The sequence below is a fragment of the Antennarius striatus genome, chromosome 5, assembly GCF_040054535.1.
Source record: "Antennarius striatus isolate MH-2024 chromosome 5, ASM4005453v1, whole genome shotgun sequence".
NCBI lineage: Eukaryota > Metazoa > Chordata > Actinopteri > Lophiiformes > Antennariidae > Antennarius > Antennarius striatus.
In genome coordinates, this window is record NC_090780.1 from 19,540,466 (window position 1) to 19,556,748 (window position 16,283).

A 16,283-nucleotide genomic window follows, 5' to 3' on the forward strand; every position below is an offset into this window, starting at 1 on the left:
CACTGTATTTTTAAAAGTACAACTGTTGGCACAAGATATTTATTCTACAACTTGGACAGCTGAGAAGCCCAGAGCATGACGTTGCTTTAGTTAAATATCTAGCAGGTTATTTGTTGATGTTCTCCTCCGCTAAGAGGCAGCGGATGGCTGCCGGGCGCAGAGGACGAGGACAGGTCATCATGTTCACTGCAGGAATGTGTCCTCTTCATTCACACGTGAGATGCTGGTGCAGTACCAGCACCTGACCGCTAGATGGCACTAAACCAGGACAGGCGTCTCGTTCTGGAAAAACGGGTTTCTTTCTCAATGTTTAGGCATCTGAAACGGATTGAGCGGCCACAGCGAATCAAGGATCATCAGATGACTATCCCATTAAAAACTCGAATGCAAAACGTCACAGAGCTTCAGTCATAAAATGGTGCGACACAATTCAATGTGTTTTACTGATTTAATTATAATTTATGGTTTACATATTATTTATTCATGATCAGATGCATAATATGCGGAGAGTAAAAAAAAAGTACACCCATTACTCAACGACAGGTCAATGTACATATTCATTTTCAATATACACTCTTACTTTCACTTTAAAAATCCTATATTCAAGTAATGCCACACATACAGTATAACACCATGAATTTTCAGCGTGATTCCAATCCCACCTACACAAAACGATGGATAATTCAACCCTTGATATGTACCAGTACTGCAAATTTCAACTAGGTCTGATTAGAAAAATAGGAAGTGTAGAATGATATATATATTTGCATCATGTTTCAGTTTGATGTACAAGAGGATGCCTATCTGCTACCAGATATGGGCATTAGGACACAGAGGCAACAGGATTAATTTAACAACAGTGTCACCAATGTCACCCCAACTGCATAAAAACATCCAGTAAAATAGATTATAAAAACTAACTTGAATTACATCACACCTTTATGGCTGGGGTGACACAAAATGCACACAGGTGGAGTGTCACTGGATACATACATTGGGGAAAGCATACAGGGATGGGGTGAATATGGCATGTAGACTTAAATATTGACTTGATTTTGTAATGCTGGGTTTATAGCGTATGTCTGTACAGCTAAATTTGAGCTTCATGCTTGTCCCCATGATTTTTTTCAGATCCAATGCCATAAATGATATGTCTAGTGGGGTCACAAGCACGAATGACAGCCCAGTTTAAAAAATAGAAAACATCACAGGGCCCCCCATATCCGACCCAGAATCCCTCAGGGTAAGACTGGTTTCTTCTCCCTTAATTTCACAAAGTTTTATACACCTAAACAGTTTAAAAACTGAGACAGCATTTTTGCTCTTCATGCAAGCAAACACTGGACTATTTATGTCTCATCCACCGATGGAGGAACTTAATAAGTCATGGGCCAAATATTTTTTATGTTCCTGTTAACCATCCAATTGAACTTAGACCCTGTGAAGATAAAGGATATAGGATAAGAGCCTAGTTTGAAGTCCTTGGCCAAGAGGAGACATTTTGTTCTTTTCATTTGCTTATTATGTTTTCCAGTTTGGGGTTGATGAAGGAAAACCCAGCAAATGCTGCCTGGTCCATGGACTCGATGAGATTCTTGTCGGTGTGGGAGAGCTTTGGCTTCTCACTCAGGAACTCTCTGTCAAAGTTGCTGCAGTCGCTCGGGGATTTCTGTGGGTGGCAGGTCAGGAGTTCAGTCTCATTAACACAACAAAGCATATTAAAGTAATGTGTATCATGATGCCAGTGTATACAGTCAGATTTCAGGGCCATTTAGCTGGTTCAGAAAGAAAAATCATGGACTCGTACCACTTTTGGCTTGAAGGGAGGCTCTACTTCTCTTTTCTCCAGCGCTGTCCAGTTGATGGACTTGAAGAACGGATGCGCACGGATGTCTCCCACCACTCCCAGCCTGCGACTGGGATCTCGCTCAAACAACTGAATTAATGAAATGTAAAGAAGACAGTGTGTGATTGTAAAAGCAACAGAAAGTGATGCACTATTTTATGATGTTGCGATCAGGACATCTATGTGGGTTATGAAAATGCTATGCCTGCCTACAAGTATGTGTAAGCATGTCATATAGGTATCTTGATCGTTACCAGTTCTATCAAGCTCTTTGAATCCTTGGTAATCGACCGAGGGTAGAGAGGTGTTTCCGTCCTGATGGACTCAAACAACTCATCCTCATCGTCGCCTTGGAATGGTGACTGCCCAATCAACATCTCATACACGAGTACACCAAAAGACCACCAGTCTACAGAGAAAGTGTACTTCTGTCCAAGCAGAATCTGAGGATTCATAAAAAAAGAAGCTAGTAAGGGCACTAGGACATGTATTGTTCATGCAGATGTACTCAGGGTAACTTAAGAACTCATGTGATGTATGCGGACAGTGTAACACCACCTAAAGACCACTAGGTGGTGTATAGACTCAATGAAAGAGGGAATGCATGGCAAGGCAGGACGCAGGATCACGTTAAATAACATATTTGCACAACAAATACTTTTTTAAATGGAAAATTAATAGCATGAAATGTGAGAGCAGTTGTGAAGCTAACCTCTGGTGCAATATAATCTGGTGTCCCACAAAACGTGGTGGCTCTGGCGTCTCCAAACACATTCTCTTTGCACATGCCAAAGTCCGCTATCTTTATGTGTCCGTCCTTGTCCAGCATCACATTGTCAAGCTTCAGGTCTCTAATTAAAGCCACAGGAAGAGATGATATAAAATAATCACAATCTGCACCTGCACACTCTACTGAAGTACACCAGTCCAACAGCAGTACAAACTTGCTTACCTGTATATAATTCCTTTTGAGTGGAGGAACTGTAATCCCACGATTATCTCAGCAGCGTAGAACCTGAAGAATGAAGTGTACAAAATACTCATTACCAGTTTTACTAACAGCTAAAATTACATTTTGGTAAATGACAGTTGCTGTAGTCCTTAGTGTTTTGAAGCTTCTTCCAGGTGTACTTACGTGGCTCTGACGATATCGAAGCGGCCTTTGTCTTGGATGTGGAACATCAAGTCTCCTCCGTTGAGGTACTCCATCACAAAGAAGAGGTGCTCCTGTGCAAAACAACACATCATTGTTAGCTAACTGTCACTAAGCTAACTCTCTTAAGGTCAGTATGTGTCTGCTTACTTTTGACTGGAATGTGGAATAGAGGTGAGTGAGGAAGGGGTTCTCCCAGGCAAGGGACAGGACTCTCTTTTCCACCATGGTGCACTCCACATCATCGTCCATGAGGACCACATCTTTCTTCAGGACCTTCACAGCAAAGAACTGTCCCTTCCCCTTCAGCTCTGCCAGCAGCACCTGAAGCACGAGAGACGGAGTGAGTGCTTTAGTGTAACTGTAAAAACTTCAGATTGCAAGCAATCTGAAGAAACTTGAATAAGAACTCGAGATGTTTGATGAACCAAAAGCAGATTCCCTTTGACCTGGGTATAACATCACTGTCTGCTCCAACCAAAGTTCCATTTGTTTATCAACAAAAATTTCTGCATGTGAACAATGTCAGGATTACCCGATTTTTCCTTACTATAATCAGGAGTAACGTCATCAATATGTCAAAATCGCACAAAGGGTTCAGTTCACACTGTGTTCCATACAATCATTTCCTTTCAGACTCAGGTAAAGATTGACAGACGGGGTCAGTGGGCCTACCTTGCCAAAGCTGCCTTTCCCCAGTACTTTGTGGAACACCAGGTGGTTGACGGTGAGGTGAATACGGGTAACTGTGGGTGCAGCCGGGGTAGGATGTGGTCTCTCAGGTGCCTTGATCTTGCCATTTGCTATGAATACACATTTGGATTTTTGCAGTAATAAGAATTGTTAACGTGGACGCAAAGATATATGCAAACTAACACAGCAAAAGATACAGTTTAGAAAATATAAAACAGCTATAAAATATATTTTGCACAAAAAGAATGAAACCATTTCTCTGGTATCAACTGCAATGCACATATCTTACCACTAGGGTCCGTTGTTGCATTATGGATGTCTTGGTAGATTCCAATATCTGCTGTGTTGGAGTCGTCAGGTTTTTTGATAGATTTCTGGAGATGGAGAAAAACCTTAAACCATCTCAACCTTTTTCATCAATGTTTGTCTTAACGACAACTAACAAAAAAAACAACAACAAGATTATTACTGTGCAAACCTGGGAAACTTGAGATAGAGCCTCTGCTAGTAGTTTTTGGTTGATTCCACACAGATTAGCCACTTTCTTCTCACAGTAGCTGTGGACGTTCATGCCACAGTCTGGCCAGAGGTGATGAGTGGGGTAGAGAAGTACAAATCGACAGAGAAAAATGTCAACACAAGTAAGACAAATATATCATCTCAGACCGCGTGGAAGAAAGAACTCACCTTCACATTTCAGGCCCTGTCGGAAGAGACCCCACAGCAGGCTACCACAGTGATCACAGAATGTGGGGCTCCTGTAGTTGTAGTATTTGAAGCGATGTGGCATATCGATCTTAAATCGCTCTTTCTGGAACTACAAACAGAAGTCAATTGAACCCGCAAGTGTTCATTAAAACACCACTAAATGAGATTATATGTGTTGGCAATTATAGACAGTTTTGAGTGGTAAATCAAGGTCAAAATGCAATTTCACATCCTACTGATTTATATGTAGAAAACAGCTAAATCTACTATTATTGTACAAAGTATGAATTGCTATGAACTTCGATTTTTTGCCCTGGCGGGACTTATAAAGGAATATCTGAAACTCTGTTCATCCTAAAGAGTTTTAAGATTTGGATCAATGAGGGATTACTTTTCTTCAAAGAAAACCTCATTCATGAACCCTGGAAAATCAATAAGGTCTAAACCTGTAAAACTAAAATTCATTGTCAGTTGTGAAATCTGAGGTGAGGCTTTGCATTAATGTTGGCGAAACATTAACTCACCACAGTGTCACGACTGTTGGCTGCAGTTCCAGTGCATCTGCCAATGATCATTTCAATACATTTCTTGTGGATTGCCGCATTGCATTCTGGGGGAAATAAATGAGAAAGAAATATGGTGTTGATACAAGAACTCAAAAGGTTACAATGTGACAAAAAATGCAGTAAGTGAATCTCTCACGTTTGCACTTGTAGCCTTGCTTGTTCAGTCCCCTGCATGGGATAAAAGGGATGTGATTAATCTCTTTTAATTGGCAGCATTAACCAAAAAACATTTTCCTGTGACATAGCAGAGAAAAATGTGGATGCTGACATAAGAAGAGTATATTTAGAATGATTTTTATTACTCTGATTCTGGTTATGATAGAAATCTACCATAGATATAGTTAATTAGCATCATTAAAATAGAATCTGTCTGGATCCTATATTTACATGAGATCAAAAATCTTTTTTCTTCAATTTGAAAGTCTCTCAAGGGGAATTCATCCTATGAAATCTCATGAAAAATGATTTATTGCAGTTGTTTCCTTCTAATTCTAATATTCAGCCATGACTTATAGAATAAACTTTAATGAACAGCTTGTCCAAAACCAATTCAGAGGCTACAGCAACACAATGCCTGCCTGTGAGAGGCAGAAGAGCAGTTTCAGTGCATTTATGGATGACATAATCCCCAGATGTTTATACTGCAGCCTCTGCGGCGTGTCATTGCTGCAGCTGAGACCATCTGCAGCACCAATTCCAAAAATGTGTGTAAAAGCATGACTCACTTACACACTAGAATTTGTTAATATATTTTTCAAATTTAAAAACACTGGAATTCTTTCTGCACATATAAGTCAACTCTGTTCTTTATGTAACAACTACCGATCCACATTTGCACTGTCCTCAAATTTAAAGTTTTGTACAGTTACGGAAAAGTGTGAGAGCGACTGATATGCTCTCCAACAGTCACACGCATATGTATGTCCTAGGATGATAGACATGACTGTAGTTTGTGATGAGAGGAAGAACTCGGTTAACGCTGCTGCTGACACAGTTGGAATGCTACAGAACAGCGCTGTGGGATTTCCCTTTACAGTGACTCATTCTCAAACAGTAAGCCTGCTGTTGTTGTCACTAACCCCCCATGGACATGCCCGTTTAGGCAACTGGAACCATTACTAATTGGTTGGTGTTTGAGAAATCCTCATGGGGGGTGTGCTTTTCTTGTTGGATAGCTGATATTTGTGTCATCTCGTATGAAGTCTTGGAGCTATGAGGATGGAGCTAGCTGGCATCTTAATAAACACAGCTGACTAATAACAATGTAGATTTAAACAAGTAGTTTATTAGATACTTGTATAGGGCAACTCCTTAGTCCTACTCCTTTGATTGAAGATACTCAAAACATATCAAAGGTCGAAGTTATAGTGAAAGATGTATGGTAAAGTATGCACACTTAACGGCTGCATTGCACAACAAAGGCAGAATTAGCATCTCACCACAGGAACTCTCTGCAGACAGAGCAGAAGGTGGGCTGGTTGAAGAAGACGGCTCTGAACTCGTGATTCTTGATGATGTGAATTTTGGGCTGCTTGAATGCTCCTCTCCTCCGGTTGAGAGTCGTAACTCCATCCTCAGGAATCACCCTAACTGATGGTTTACTTGCCACTGTGTTTAAAAAAAGAAAGAAAATCAATTAATGAATGACGCTGCTACTAAATTCCAAATATGTTGTTTGTCTTTAAAAAGAATTATCATCCAAATTCAACTTTATTGATTTAAAACACCAAACAAATATTATGATAGGACTAGTCTAAAATGAAGCAGGATCTTCTTAGTTGTTCATTTAATTTTAGAAGCTTTGCTGCAGTATATCTAATGAGATTTACCGATGCTCCTGAAATTACTGCACATTGGGAATGAATATCAATCAGTCGTCAGCTATAAAGGGCAAGAGCTCTATTATTTAAAAGCATTTCAGCTTCAGAAAAAGGCTACAGTCATTGCTAAAGGCCATCTTGGAAAAGCTGTTCTCACAGACACAAGTCAACAGAGTGGGGTCAAAAGTCACCCAAAGAAGACAAGAGGCATGGGAGAGGTACACAAAGACGGCTGAAACTCTGGAACAGATATAAGGAGGGTAGGTGGGTGGATGGAAGAGGGGGAGGGATGGAGCAAAAAAAGGAGTTGCCTCTGCTAAAGAGACAAGCAATAGAAAGGGAAATGTGGGAGAAGTGATGAGGTGAAGAGGATTAGCTAATTTCCTCTCTGCCAGTCTAGTGATACAAGCTGATGTTCGTACGACGCATCAGTGAGCTCAGCCAAAACAGTGGGAACGAGACGGCGGGTACAAGAAATAAGACAGACAAGGTTAATAAGGCAGACGTGGTGAGGGCTGTTCACACACACCTAAAAATACACTCGGTTGCCTTTCAGGGAACCTGCGGAGTGTGTAGGAGGGAGCTGATGAAGTATAGGGCTCTTTCATAACAGTAGACAAACTCCCTTTCATTACCCTTCCCCCACTGGGAGCAGCAAAACCCCAACTGCTGTGTTACTGTGACACAGAACCCACCCCCCTAAACTGAACAGGTTTGTAGATCTCGCCTGAGTCCTGTGACAGCAGTGCTGCAGGCTGGTACTGCTCTCACTCAGTTCTGCTTCTAACAGCTGAAGTGAAACTAAAATCGTCTTTTCAAAGGTGACAGTGACAGAAAAAACATTTTGAACTTGAGTTCTACTGATGGATCGTTCGACTTGATGATTCTCTGTTGTGTTACAGACCCTAAAGATGGATGGCTCTTCAGTCAAATCCAATACAAAGAATAATAATATACTAATCAACGTGTCACACTGTGGGTGTGTTCAGGAAGTACACGAAAATGAGCATCCTGTCTGACGGGAGAGGGAATTCTAAATCTCTAGCATGAGGAAATTTTTTATGTAGGTCTATATGAGTGTTGTGGGAAAGGGAGAGAGCAAGCTTGAGGCAGGGGTTTTCCCCAACAGCGCTAATTAGCATGCAGAACTACACTTCTAATGCCCCGTGGTTAGCATTTGATGCTCTCATCGCTGCGTCCTAAGCTTGGGTCAGTGAACACTTTTTAAACACCAGTGCTGGGCATGTTGATTTTCCAACATGGGGAATTTCACTCGGTCCAGTCAGCTTTGACCATACTTGGATCCATTAGCATTTACCTATATTTGAGTCTACATCTGATGAAATGGGCGTTCTTTCTAGGACCCAGCTGAAGAACTACAAACACCTGAACCTGACGAAGTGGATTACATTTTTTAACTATGATCAAATAACAGCTATGTTGCTGTTTTCCCTTAATCCTTAAGTTGAAAGATCCCTTTCAGGTGTGTGTAAGCTAAAATTTTGGATGACTTTGACCAGTCATAGAGCTGCTATAGCGATTGCATCACTCACCAGAAGGAGTGTATATTAGTCAAGTGTGGAGTACTGCTTTCTATAGTTGTTAGTTTTCCTTTTTTATATAATGAATTTATTGATTTCCAGCCGTTTTACCTGCATCACTGTCCTCCAGGAAGAACTGCACAGCCATCTGGACCTTCCCTGAAGGATGAAGATCCACCCAGAACTCTGCACGACCGTTGGGTTTGGACTTGCATCGTTCGGCCAGTACAGACACACCAACGGTGGCCTTGGCCAGAGCTTCCTCAGTGTTCTGCATGAGGACCACCTCCAGGACACGGCCCTCATAGATATGAGCATCAAAAGTGGATTTCCAGGCTGGGTACATGGTGGGCTTCCTCTGGATCAAGGTCTTCCCTCGCTCTGTGAAAGGATAATAAGATACAAAATGTTTGCCTTTTACTTGTCTTTTCTGAGGAAGATCACAGTAGATGAAAAACGAATACACAAAGCAAACAGAGTTAGCAGAGTAGCAGTGTGTGTGTGTGTGTGTGTGTCCATACATACCTGTATTGATGGACTCCTTCATCTTGATGGCACAGATGAGACCATCAGACAGAGATGGCAGTGCACCCACGTCATAAGCATTGAAGCTAATACGCAGAAAGGGTGCCATTGTGACGGCTCACCAAAGCCTCCTGCAAGACAGGCACAGATTCAAAGTGAAAACATTTCTCATTCTCTTTCTGTCACTCCCTCACACAGATCTGGGGTTTTGATTGCTTAAGTTCTTCCCTTCAATTGAGAAGGAAGAGGGTCAGTGGCTAACAGCTCTCAGTTGAGCAGTGAAGAGGAAGCAGAAGTTTCCAGCTGACGGCAACTTTAGAAATTACCTGCCAGTAATGAGGAAAGAAGACAGCAGCAGCTGAAAAATTATGCGGAGAAGGAAAGGGGAATGAGACAGAAGGAATTTACAAAGCAATTAAATTTCCTTTATATTACATGTTTCTGTCTGAGCTCATGCTAATGGATTTTTCTATCATTAAAAACTGAAAACACAAATGTTGGTCATGACAAATTCCCATGTAGTACTGCTTTGTGTGAGTCTGAGTCAGTAGTGTTATCTGAAGGCCTCATCTGAAAACTGCAGTGTCAGATCTTTTCATTGTATACAAAGACAGAAAAGGGCATTCATTTGCTTTCGATGTGTTCAAATTCCAAGTGAACATTAAACACTACACATGTCCTTTTAAAGCACAAAGCAAACAGAAAACACTGCTTGCAGAAGTGGTTGCCTGCTTGCTTCATGAACCAGAGTTTCTCCACACTTCAGCTCCGCGAGCGCTGGTTTGCATCACTTTCATACTGTTCCTTCTCTTGAGGGGTCAGACTGTGTTGTGTCTGACTGTATCCACGTAACTCTATTCCACATAATAAAGGATAGAACTCTTCAAACATTGGTCAGTTAAGACTCATATAATAAAAAAGAAAACTTCCTCATTTACTCTTCCTGTTAGAAGCCGTTGAGTCACACATATAAAACACCACAAAACTGAAAGACCTACAAAGCATATTAGCCCACATCCTAATTCCCAAAGCTGCAATAAATTCAACAGAATTCCTCTGTGCAGCACTTTTTATAAGCTTTTAAGTTCCTTTATTTGATCTCTTGTAACTTTACTCTCTGGCCCTGTTGACATAATCTTGACTTTATAGCTGTTTTATAGCACAGGCATTTGTTAAATTTGAGGCAAAAAGCATGTCAAAATGGTTTCAACTCTATGAATTGACGTTTCTTTATGGTATTTGTAAACACATGAATCCTCTGGACAAGAAAAAAATTTCTTCCTTGTTTCTGATTAAATAATGAATCAATCATACAGAGATAAGCGTTGTTTGTGTTCATGTTCATTTTCACATTGCTGAATGTTCCACAGTATGAGCCCTCTGGTGACAGAACTAAATACGTCTACATGCTTGCTGCTCAGTCCGACAAAGGAAGGGCTGAACTGCTGGATTAAGATGTCTGACTGCAGAATTTCAAAGAGATAATTAGGTTATTCTCTTCCTGCAGCTGAAACTATTAGGTAGAACAGGAATCTCCGTCTCTCAAATGTATTCCTCTGCTGCAGTAAACAGGTCTCAGGTTTGAAATGCAAGCATATTAATGTGTTCAACTGAAGATAATCTGTGATAAATTGGCCCATTAAGGGTCTGCAGTGAGCAGGAGGCAGCAGAGCCCCACAGAGGAAGGTGTGATGTAGAAGATGATGCTGGATTGAGATCTCAGACAAGCTGGATGGGGAAGTGAATAACTAACTCTGGCATCCCATTAGCCATTATCAAGGTGCCCTTTAGGAAAATCACTTGACATCCAACTTCTGCAAATGTCAGAAGTTACTCAATAGCCACATATAGGTAACTGAAAGTCAACAGCCCATTTGAATTTAAAATACCAAAACAACATGAGAATAAAGGAAGATGCTTCTTTCAAACATTTGTTTGAGCCTAACTTCAGGCACAAGCTGAGTGTAATGATGCGTAACTTCTTTAAGAATGTAACTTCTTCACTCATTATAATGGATAAATATGACAATGAGTTCACATAAAGCATCTTGGCTAGTAAATACAGTATGTTTTTATTGAAATAAAGTATATTTTACATATAAAATACATGCTGGCTGCATTTTATGATTCTAAAGACTGAGAAATAAGGTGATAGGATTGTTGATACAAAAGTTTTTCAAATCTAATGTTTAATCAAAAGCTGCACAGAAATCATTACAAATGCATTGCTGTATTCAATGCCCTTCGGCTCACAAACCTTACATGTGCTTAAAACTTTAGATAGGGATCTATCTAAAGTTAATAACTGCAGCTGATTTGTCTCGACTAGCTTCCGCCACAATGTGGACAACCCAACGTGACATTACTCGTGTATCTGTGTTGCTTTCCAGTAAATCTTTAGCTATTCACAAATACAAAAAGCACTACCTGCCTGCAGGGCATGCTTTAACTTTACACAACACCAAGTCATCCATAAACTAAGGATCTCACTTTGATAAATACATATACTGTATATCCATCTGGGCTAAGTTATGCTTAGCAGATACAAAAGGACCCAAGTTGTAAAGCATCACCTTTCTGATGGACCTGTTATAGAACAGAGTAGACAGGTATTTCTATTTTCACAGGACAGTTTTAAAATACACCTTTTAAATAAATTGAACCCCCCCCCCACAAAACCTCTTGTGCTGAAATATGACAACAAACAAAACAATAATCTAATGTGAATCTTTTAGAAGTCAGTTTTATTTTCTGTGCACCAATTTAAACATAAACAAGCCAAGAACAGAGGTTTGAAAGAGAAGAAACTAAGACATCATCAAAAAGCAGTAATGGTGGATGATGTATGTCTTTCATTTTGTAACATGTTTAAAACACCATTAACCAATGGAGACACATGTGTGACTGTTCAACAACAATTCTATCATCAGAGTCAAGGCCGACAAGGAACCAGAAATGAGACAGAGGGTTGGTATGTATTCTGTGAAAATGCCATTTAGTAGAAGAGGTGATCAGACAGGTTTAGCAGGTTGGGGAGTGTCTGCATGTCAGGCTTTCATTTGCGGGTCCGGACGAAGATTACAGAGTCAAACAAACAGACAAACTCCCTCCTTCACAGTGACCTGGAATCATCAGGTCATGTTAGCCTTCTGTACTTATGGAGGCTACTGGAACAGTTGCTTCAGAAATTCACAAATAATCAGCATGATTATCACTTTACTGAGAAGCGATTATTATTTATAGGACCAGAAAACAGGAAATAATGATTATGAAAAGTGATCAACACAATCACAACAATAATTTGTTTAAATCAAAGTTAGCGTGGATTATTACAAAAATGTAGAGCTTCTCATCTCACTTCAAACTGCAATTAATCACTTGACTTTCAGATTATCCAGCAGTGCAACAGTGTCAAATATGGCAATAAATGGGAGAAATTGTTTAAAACACTGTCGTCAATCAAGTTTCTTTAGTTCATGTTTGATAGAATTATCCTGTAATTTGGACTCTGTGTATCAAAAGGGCTGCAATTCCAAAACTGCTCATACAATGTGAATGAAAACATCCTAAAATTATAACCTGAGAATGTTTTATAGTCTAAAAAGGAATTGTTTAATTGTGGGCACGAGTGCAAGGCAAACACAACCAGATTGTGTCACTTTGTGTCCACAAAGCATTTTTACACATTTTGTAATGACATACTGACAGAAAGCGAGGAAAGTTTTTTTTGTCTTTTTCATTTTCATAACCTGCGGTAGAATGTATAGCGGATGTAGCAGGTACAGCAAATGAATGTGATGGGAATTATCATGGATGCTAAGGTAAGTTGGTAAATGTTTGATATACGTACACGGTAGCAGGTGCTATAATATAGTCAATAATTAATCATTAATTATTCGTGGACTCTACCTGATTAAAACACTTTTACTTTTCACTTTGTCTTCCACCTTAGTGATCTTTTATCCAAATGAACATCTGCTGGGATCGTGTTTTTCCAGCTTGATATAAGAAATAAAGACAGAACTCATAGATTAAATACTGCACCAATATTAATCTACTCAATTTATTTGTCATCTTCATCTGGATCTTCAAAGATACAAAAAAATCATGAAGATTCTCAAGTTATGCCAGTCCTCTTTCTATGTACAGATGAATTTAAAACAATGTTTTTGCCAAAAAATGTAAAATGGGCTAACTGAAGGAACAAAATTATGAGATGCAAATTTTTTGTTAAATTCCTATGAGGGATGTGTGATTTTTTTAATTGATTTTTTTAAATATTCTGTGCAGAATACTGACTGTAATATATGGATGGACGAGGGTTCTTTGTGTCCCTATGGCGGAGACATAATAACTAACTTAAAGGAAGTTAAAAGTAACAACTTCTAGAATAAGTTATGGAATGCTAACAACAGAGAGGTTGTGAGTGTTTTTATTTTCCTTCACAATTTTAAGTACACAAATCCATGCAGGCTACACAACATAGTTCTCACAAAGTGTTGTTAATCCACAAAGACGACAGTGAGGCATGGAGCCATGTGTTACTACTGCATTAACACTGCATTAGTGTGCACACACACTAATAACCTCCAACAAAGCAGCCTTTAATGAATTCCAGCGGAGACTGGATCGTAAGAATCAAAGCCTTCTTTTCATTCATTCTCCTGAAATATGTGCAAACTCACAAAAACACAAATAGACCTTTATGTATATGCTGGCTAAGTACAGTCTAAATATTTAATTATAGATGCCCAACCAGGTACTAATGCTTTCAGCTAAAAACAAAAACTCATTCGGTTGCCCTCACATTGTGCTAAGTTGTGTCTTTCATTCGTGTGCAAACACAACCAACAATCGGGTCAAAGTACAAGAAGAAGAAAGGTAGGACCTGAAACACAGTGAGACCACAGCTGAGGTCAGATTAAAGGCTGTTGAGTTAAAACATTGATGGATTTCTACCACCAGTGTAGAAAAGTTCACTAAATTTCAAATAAATTCAAACAGTAACACACCCGGGAGTTCAGAGTGACAACGACTGTTGTTATGTGATCCATCTCCAGTTCTCTCCCTTCCTCCACTGAACAGGTTGGGATGGAGTCAAACCTGCCATTCCAGCATGGAATTAATTCTGATCCTCTGAGAGTCACTATTGGTATACATCCTTTATTCTGCCCTGACCTCCTTCTGAATTCATGACAGGTGACGCTGTACTGACATGTGCATGTGTGTGACCCACCCTTAGAGAACAGGAAGTCCATTTTTTATGACTGACAAACTGAGGAGATGGGAAAAAAATCCAAGCTTTAATGCAAGTCGCATTATAACGCTGACATACACTCAACACACGCACACACAGAGACAGTTGGCTACTTCATGACAGATTCACAGAAACATGTGGTATTTAAGTGTAATATCACTCCAAACATTGTCGCCTGTGCCTCGTGTTTATGTCTACTATAGTGTACTATAGAGGGATCAGTGCACAGCCGACTCCTCCTCCCGTCAGCAGATGTCCCAGCCCTATCCTCCACGCAGCACATGAAGCCACAAGCCAATATTGACACACCAGTAACTGCAGGTGTTACCTGCACTAACAATGTTGCACTGCCTCCAGATGAAAAAAGGCAGGATACGGAGTCCTGCCACAAACGAACAACAGTGGGTGTTTGAATGTGAGGCAAGAATGTCATAGGTGGTGAACAGAATATTTCAAAATGGGTTGTTTTCTTATGCACCTGAGGAGCTGACAAGTTGTGTCAGACGCTGGAATTCAAGGTAACATCTAAGGAGGTGTATATTTTGACACATGTCAACTTACTTTGTTACCAGAAATACACCGTGCTCATTGTCCTATAAAGGTAATGAGGGACACTAAGGGAGGTATGTGATTTTAAAAAAAATCCAGTTGTCAAACCTGAATGCAAAGAGGGAAGGCGGAAAGACCTTTGACGGGAAAGTCTCACAGACAAACACAAAGCGGCTCAAGAACACGTTCAACATTTATGAAAACTGTGAAAGAAACCCAAAGGCTGAAACGTGAGATAGTGCAGAGAAGTCAGTGGGTCACTGTTACAGTGAATCATTTTGATTTGACATAGATTTACACAAATCAATATTTACACAGCATCCGTAGGGATAACTAAGGAATGAAGCTACAACTGACTGCTTCAAAGTATTCCAGCTCCAATAACTCCAGGTTGTTGGGGTTTTTTTGTCCAGGTTGTCTTTTTCGTTTGTTTTTGTTGTTATTTGTTGTTACATCTCAGACAGACTCCTGTTCACAGTGGGATTCGAACCCGCTACCTCCTCTTCTATTACGCGTCGCTTTGCCAGTATAAGACCAGAATAAGAGCGGAAGCTCCACTCCAAGAAGTGGCCTTCTAATGTAAGCACTCCAAAACAAATGGCTTAACTTACGTAACTACAACTCGGTGAGACCAGGAGACATTCAGCGACAGCAGCCCCCCCGCTCCTTCCTAACGTCAGACTGCCGTCCGGTTACGGTCGTACTCCCGGTGATGACCGGGGCTACCGGCGAGCTACGACATAAATCAGAGTGGAGGTGCTGCCGGCGACCTTTGACACCAATTTGGCACCGAAACCAAAGATAAACAAGTGCGGCCAACTGTCAAACAACACAAGTTGTCCCCCCCCGTCAACAAACTATGTCTTACCTCTTCAGCAGGACTGGAAATGAAAGTGCCGGTTGGGAAAATGTACCGACTTTTAGCTTCAAACTCTCCAGCGGCGTTTGAGGAAGTGTCCGCGTCGGCTGCTGTTCATTCAACTGAGCGCGCGTCCGGCTCCAAGCTGTCGCCCGACTCGTCCCTCCGCCGCGTCGCGCGCTCCACGGGAGTAAATGTAAATGTGTGACGTCATCCAGGTGAGTTCCCCCCCCCCCACAGACACACACTGACGAAACAAAGACGCATCACACGCACGCAGAGAGAAATGTGACGACATAGTTGTGGTATGACAGAATTTTTATATGTTTTTTGCAATCATTATAATATAATTAACACGCGCACGCGCATTGCACTCTTAAATCATAATTAGCTGTCACACACAGCTTGGACACGCCCCCATTCTCACGTATACTCACTTTTATGTTCTTGTAAATACACAATAATACTGTACTTTATGCAAGATGAAGTGTTATATACAGTGGATATAAAAAGTACACGCTCCTGTTTAAATACCAGATTTTCGTAATGTAAAAAAAAATGACAAGAAGACAAATGATTCCACAAGTTTTTTCCAAATTTAATGTGACCTACAACCTGTACAATGTAATTGAAAAACAAATTCGAACTTTCAAAGGGGAAAAATATATACATATTTTTAAAACCTGGTTGCATAAATATGCACACCTTTTTGTAACTGGGGATGTGGCTATGTTCAGATGTATCCAATTACATTCAAACTTATATT

The 16,283-nt window shown here is 40.3% G+C and overlaps 1 protein-coding gene across 2 annotated transcripts; it reads right to left on the bottom strand.

Moving 5' to 3' along the window:
* Window positions 1–425: 425 nt before the first annotated feature.
* LOC137595594 (protein kinase C delta type-like) lies at window positions 426–15,684 on the bottom strand. 2 transcript variants are annotated; one of them, XM_068315804.1, is made up of 17 exons: window positions 15,527–15,684; window positions 8,853–8,983; window positions 8,439–8,708; window positions 6,406–6,574; window positions 5,103–5,134; window positions 4,925–5,010; window positions 4,380–4,509; window positions 4,171–4,271; window positions 3,982–4,066; window positions 3,675–3,802; window positions 3,150–3,323; window positions 2,982–3,073; window positions 2,799–2,861; window positions 2,559–2,697; window positions 2,101–2,289; window positions 1,808–1,936; window positions 426–1,669 (listed from the first exon to the last, which is right to left on the bottom strand). In XM_068315804.1, the coding sequence occupies exons 2-17, from the start codon at window positions 8,959–8,961 to the stop codon at window positions 1,511–1,513; spliced, it is 2,055 nt and encodes a 684-aa protein (XP_068171905.1). In that variant the 5' UTR covers window positions 8,962–8,983; window positions 15,527–15,684; the 3' UTR covers window positions 426–1,510. The 2 variants fall into 2 exon arrangements, with proteins under 2 accessions (XP_068171905.1, XP_068171906.1); XM_068315805.1 differs by lacking the exon at window positions 15,527–15,684 and adding an exon at window positions 15,270–15,416.
* Between the last annotated feature and the right edge of the window lie 599 nt (window positions 15,685–16,283).

Coding starts and splice junctions, on each gene's coding strand:
- LOC137595594 (XM_068315804.1), bottom strand. CDS start 8,961: ATGGCACCCTTTCTGCGTATTAGCTTCAATGCTTATGACGTGGGTGCA. Junction 6,575..8,438: donor CCTGGAGGACAGTGATGCAG/GTAAAACGGCTG, acceptor TTTTAAACACAG/TGGCAAGTAAACCATCAGTT. Junction 2,698..2,798: donor TCAAAAGGAATTATATACAG/GTAAGCAAGTTT, acceptor GGCTTTAATTAG/AGACCTGAAGCTTGACAATG.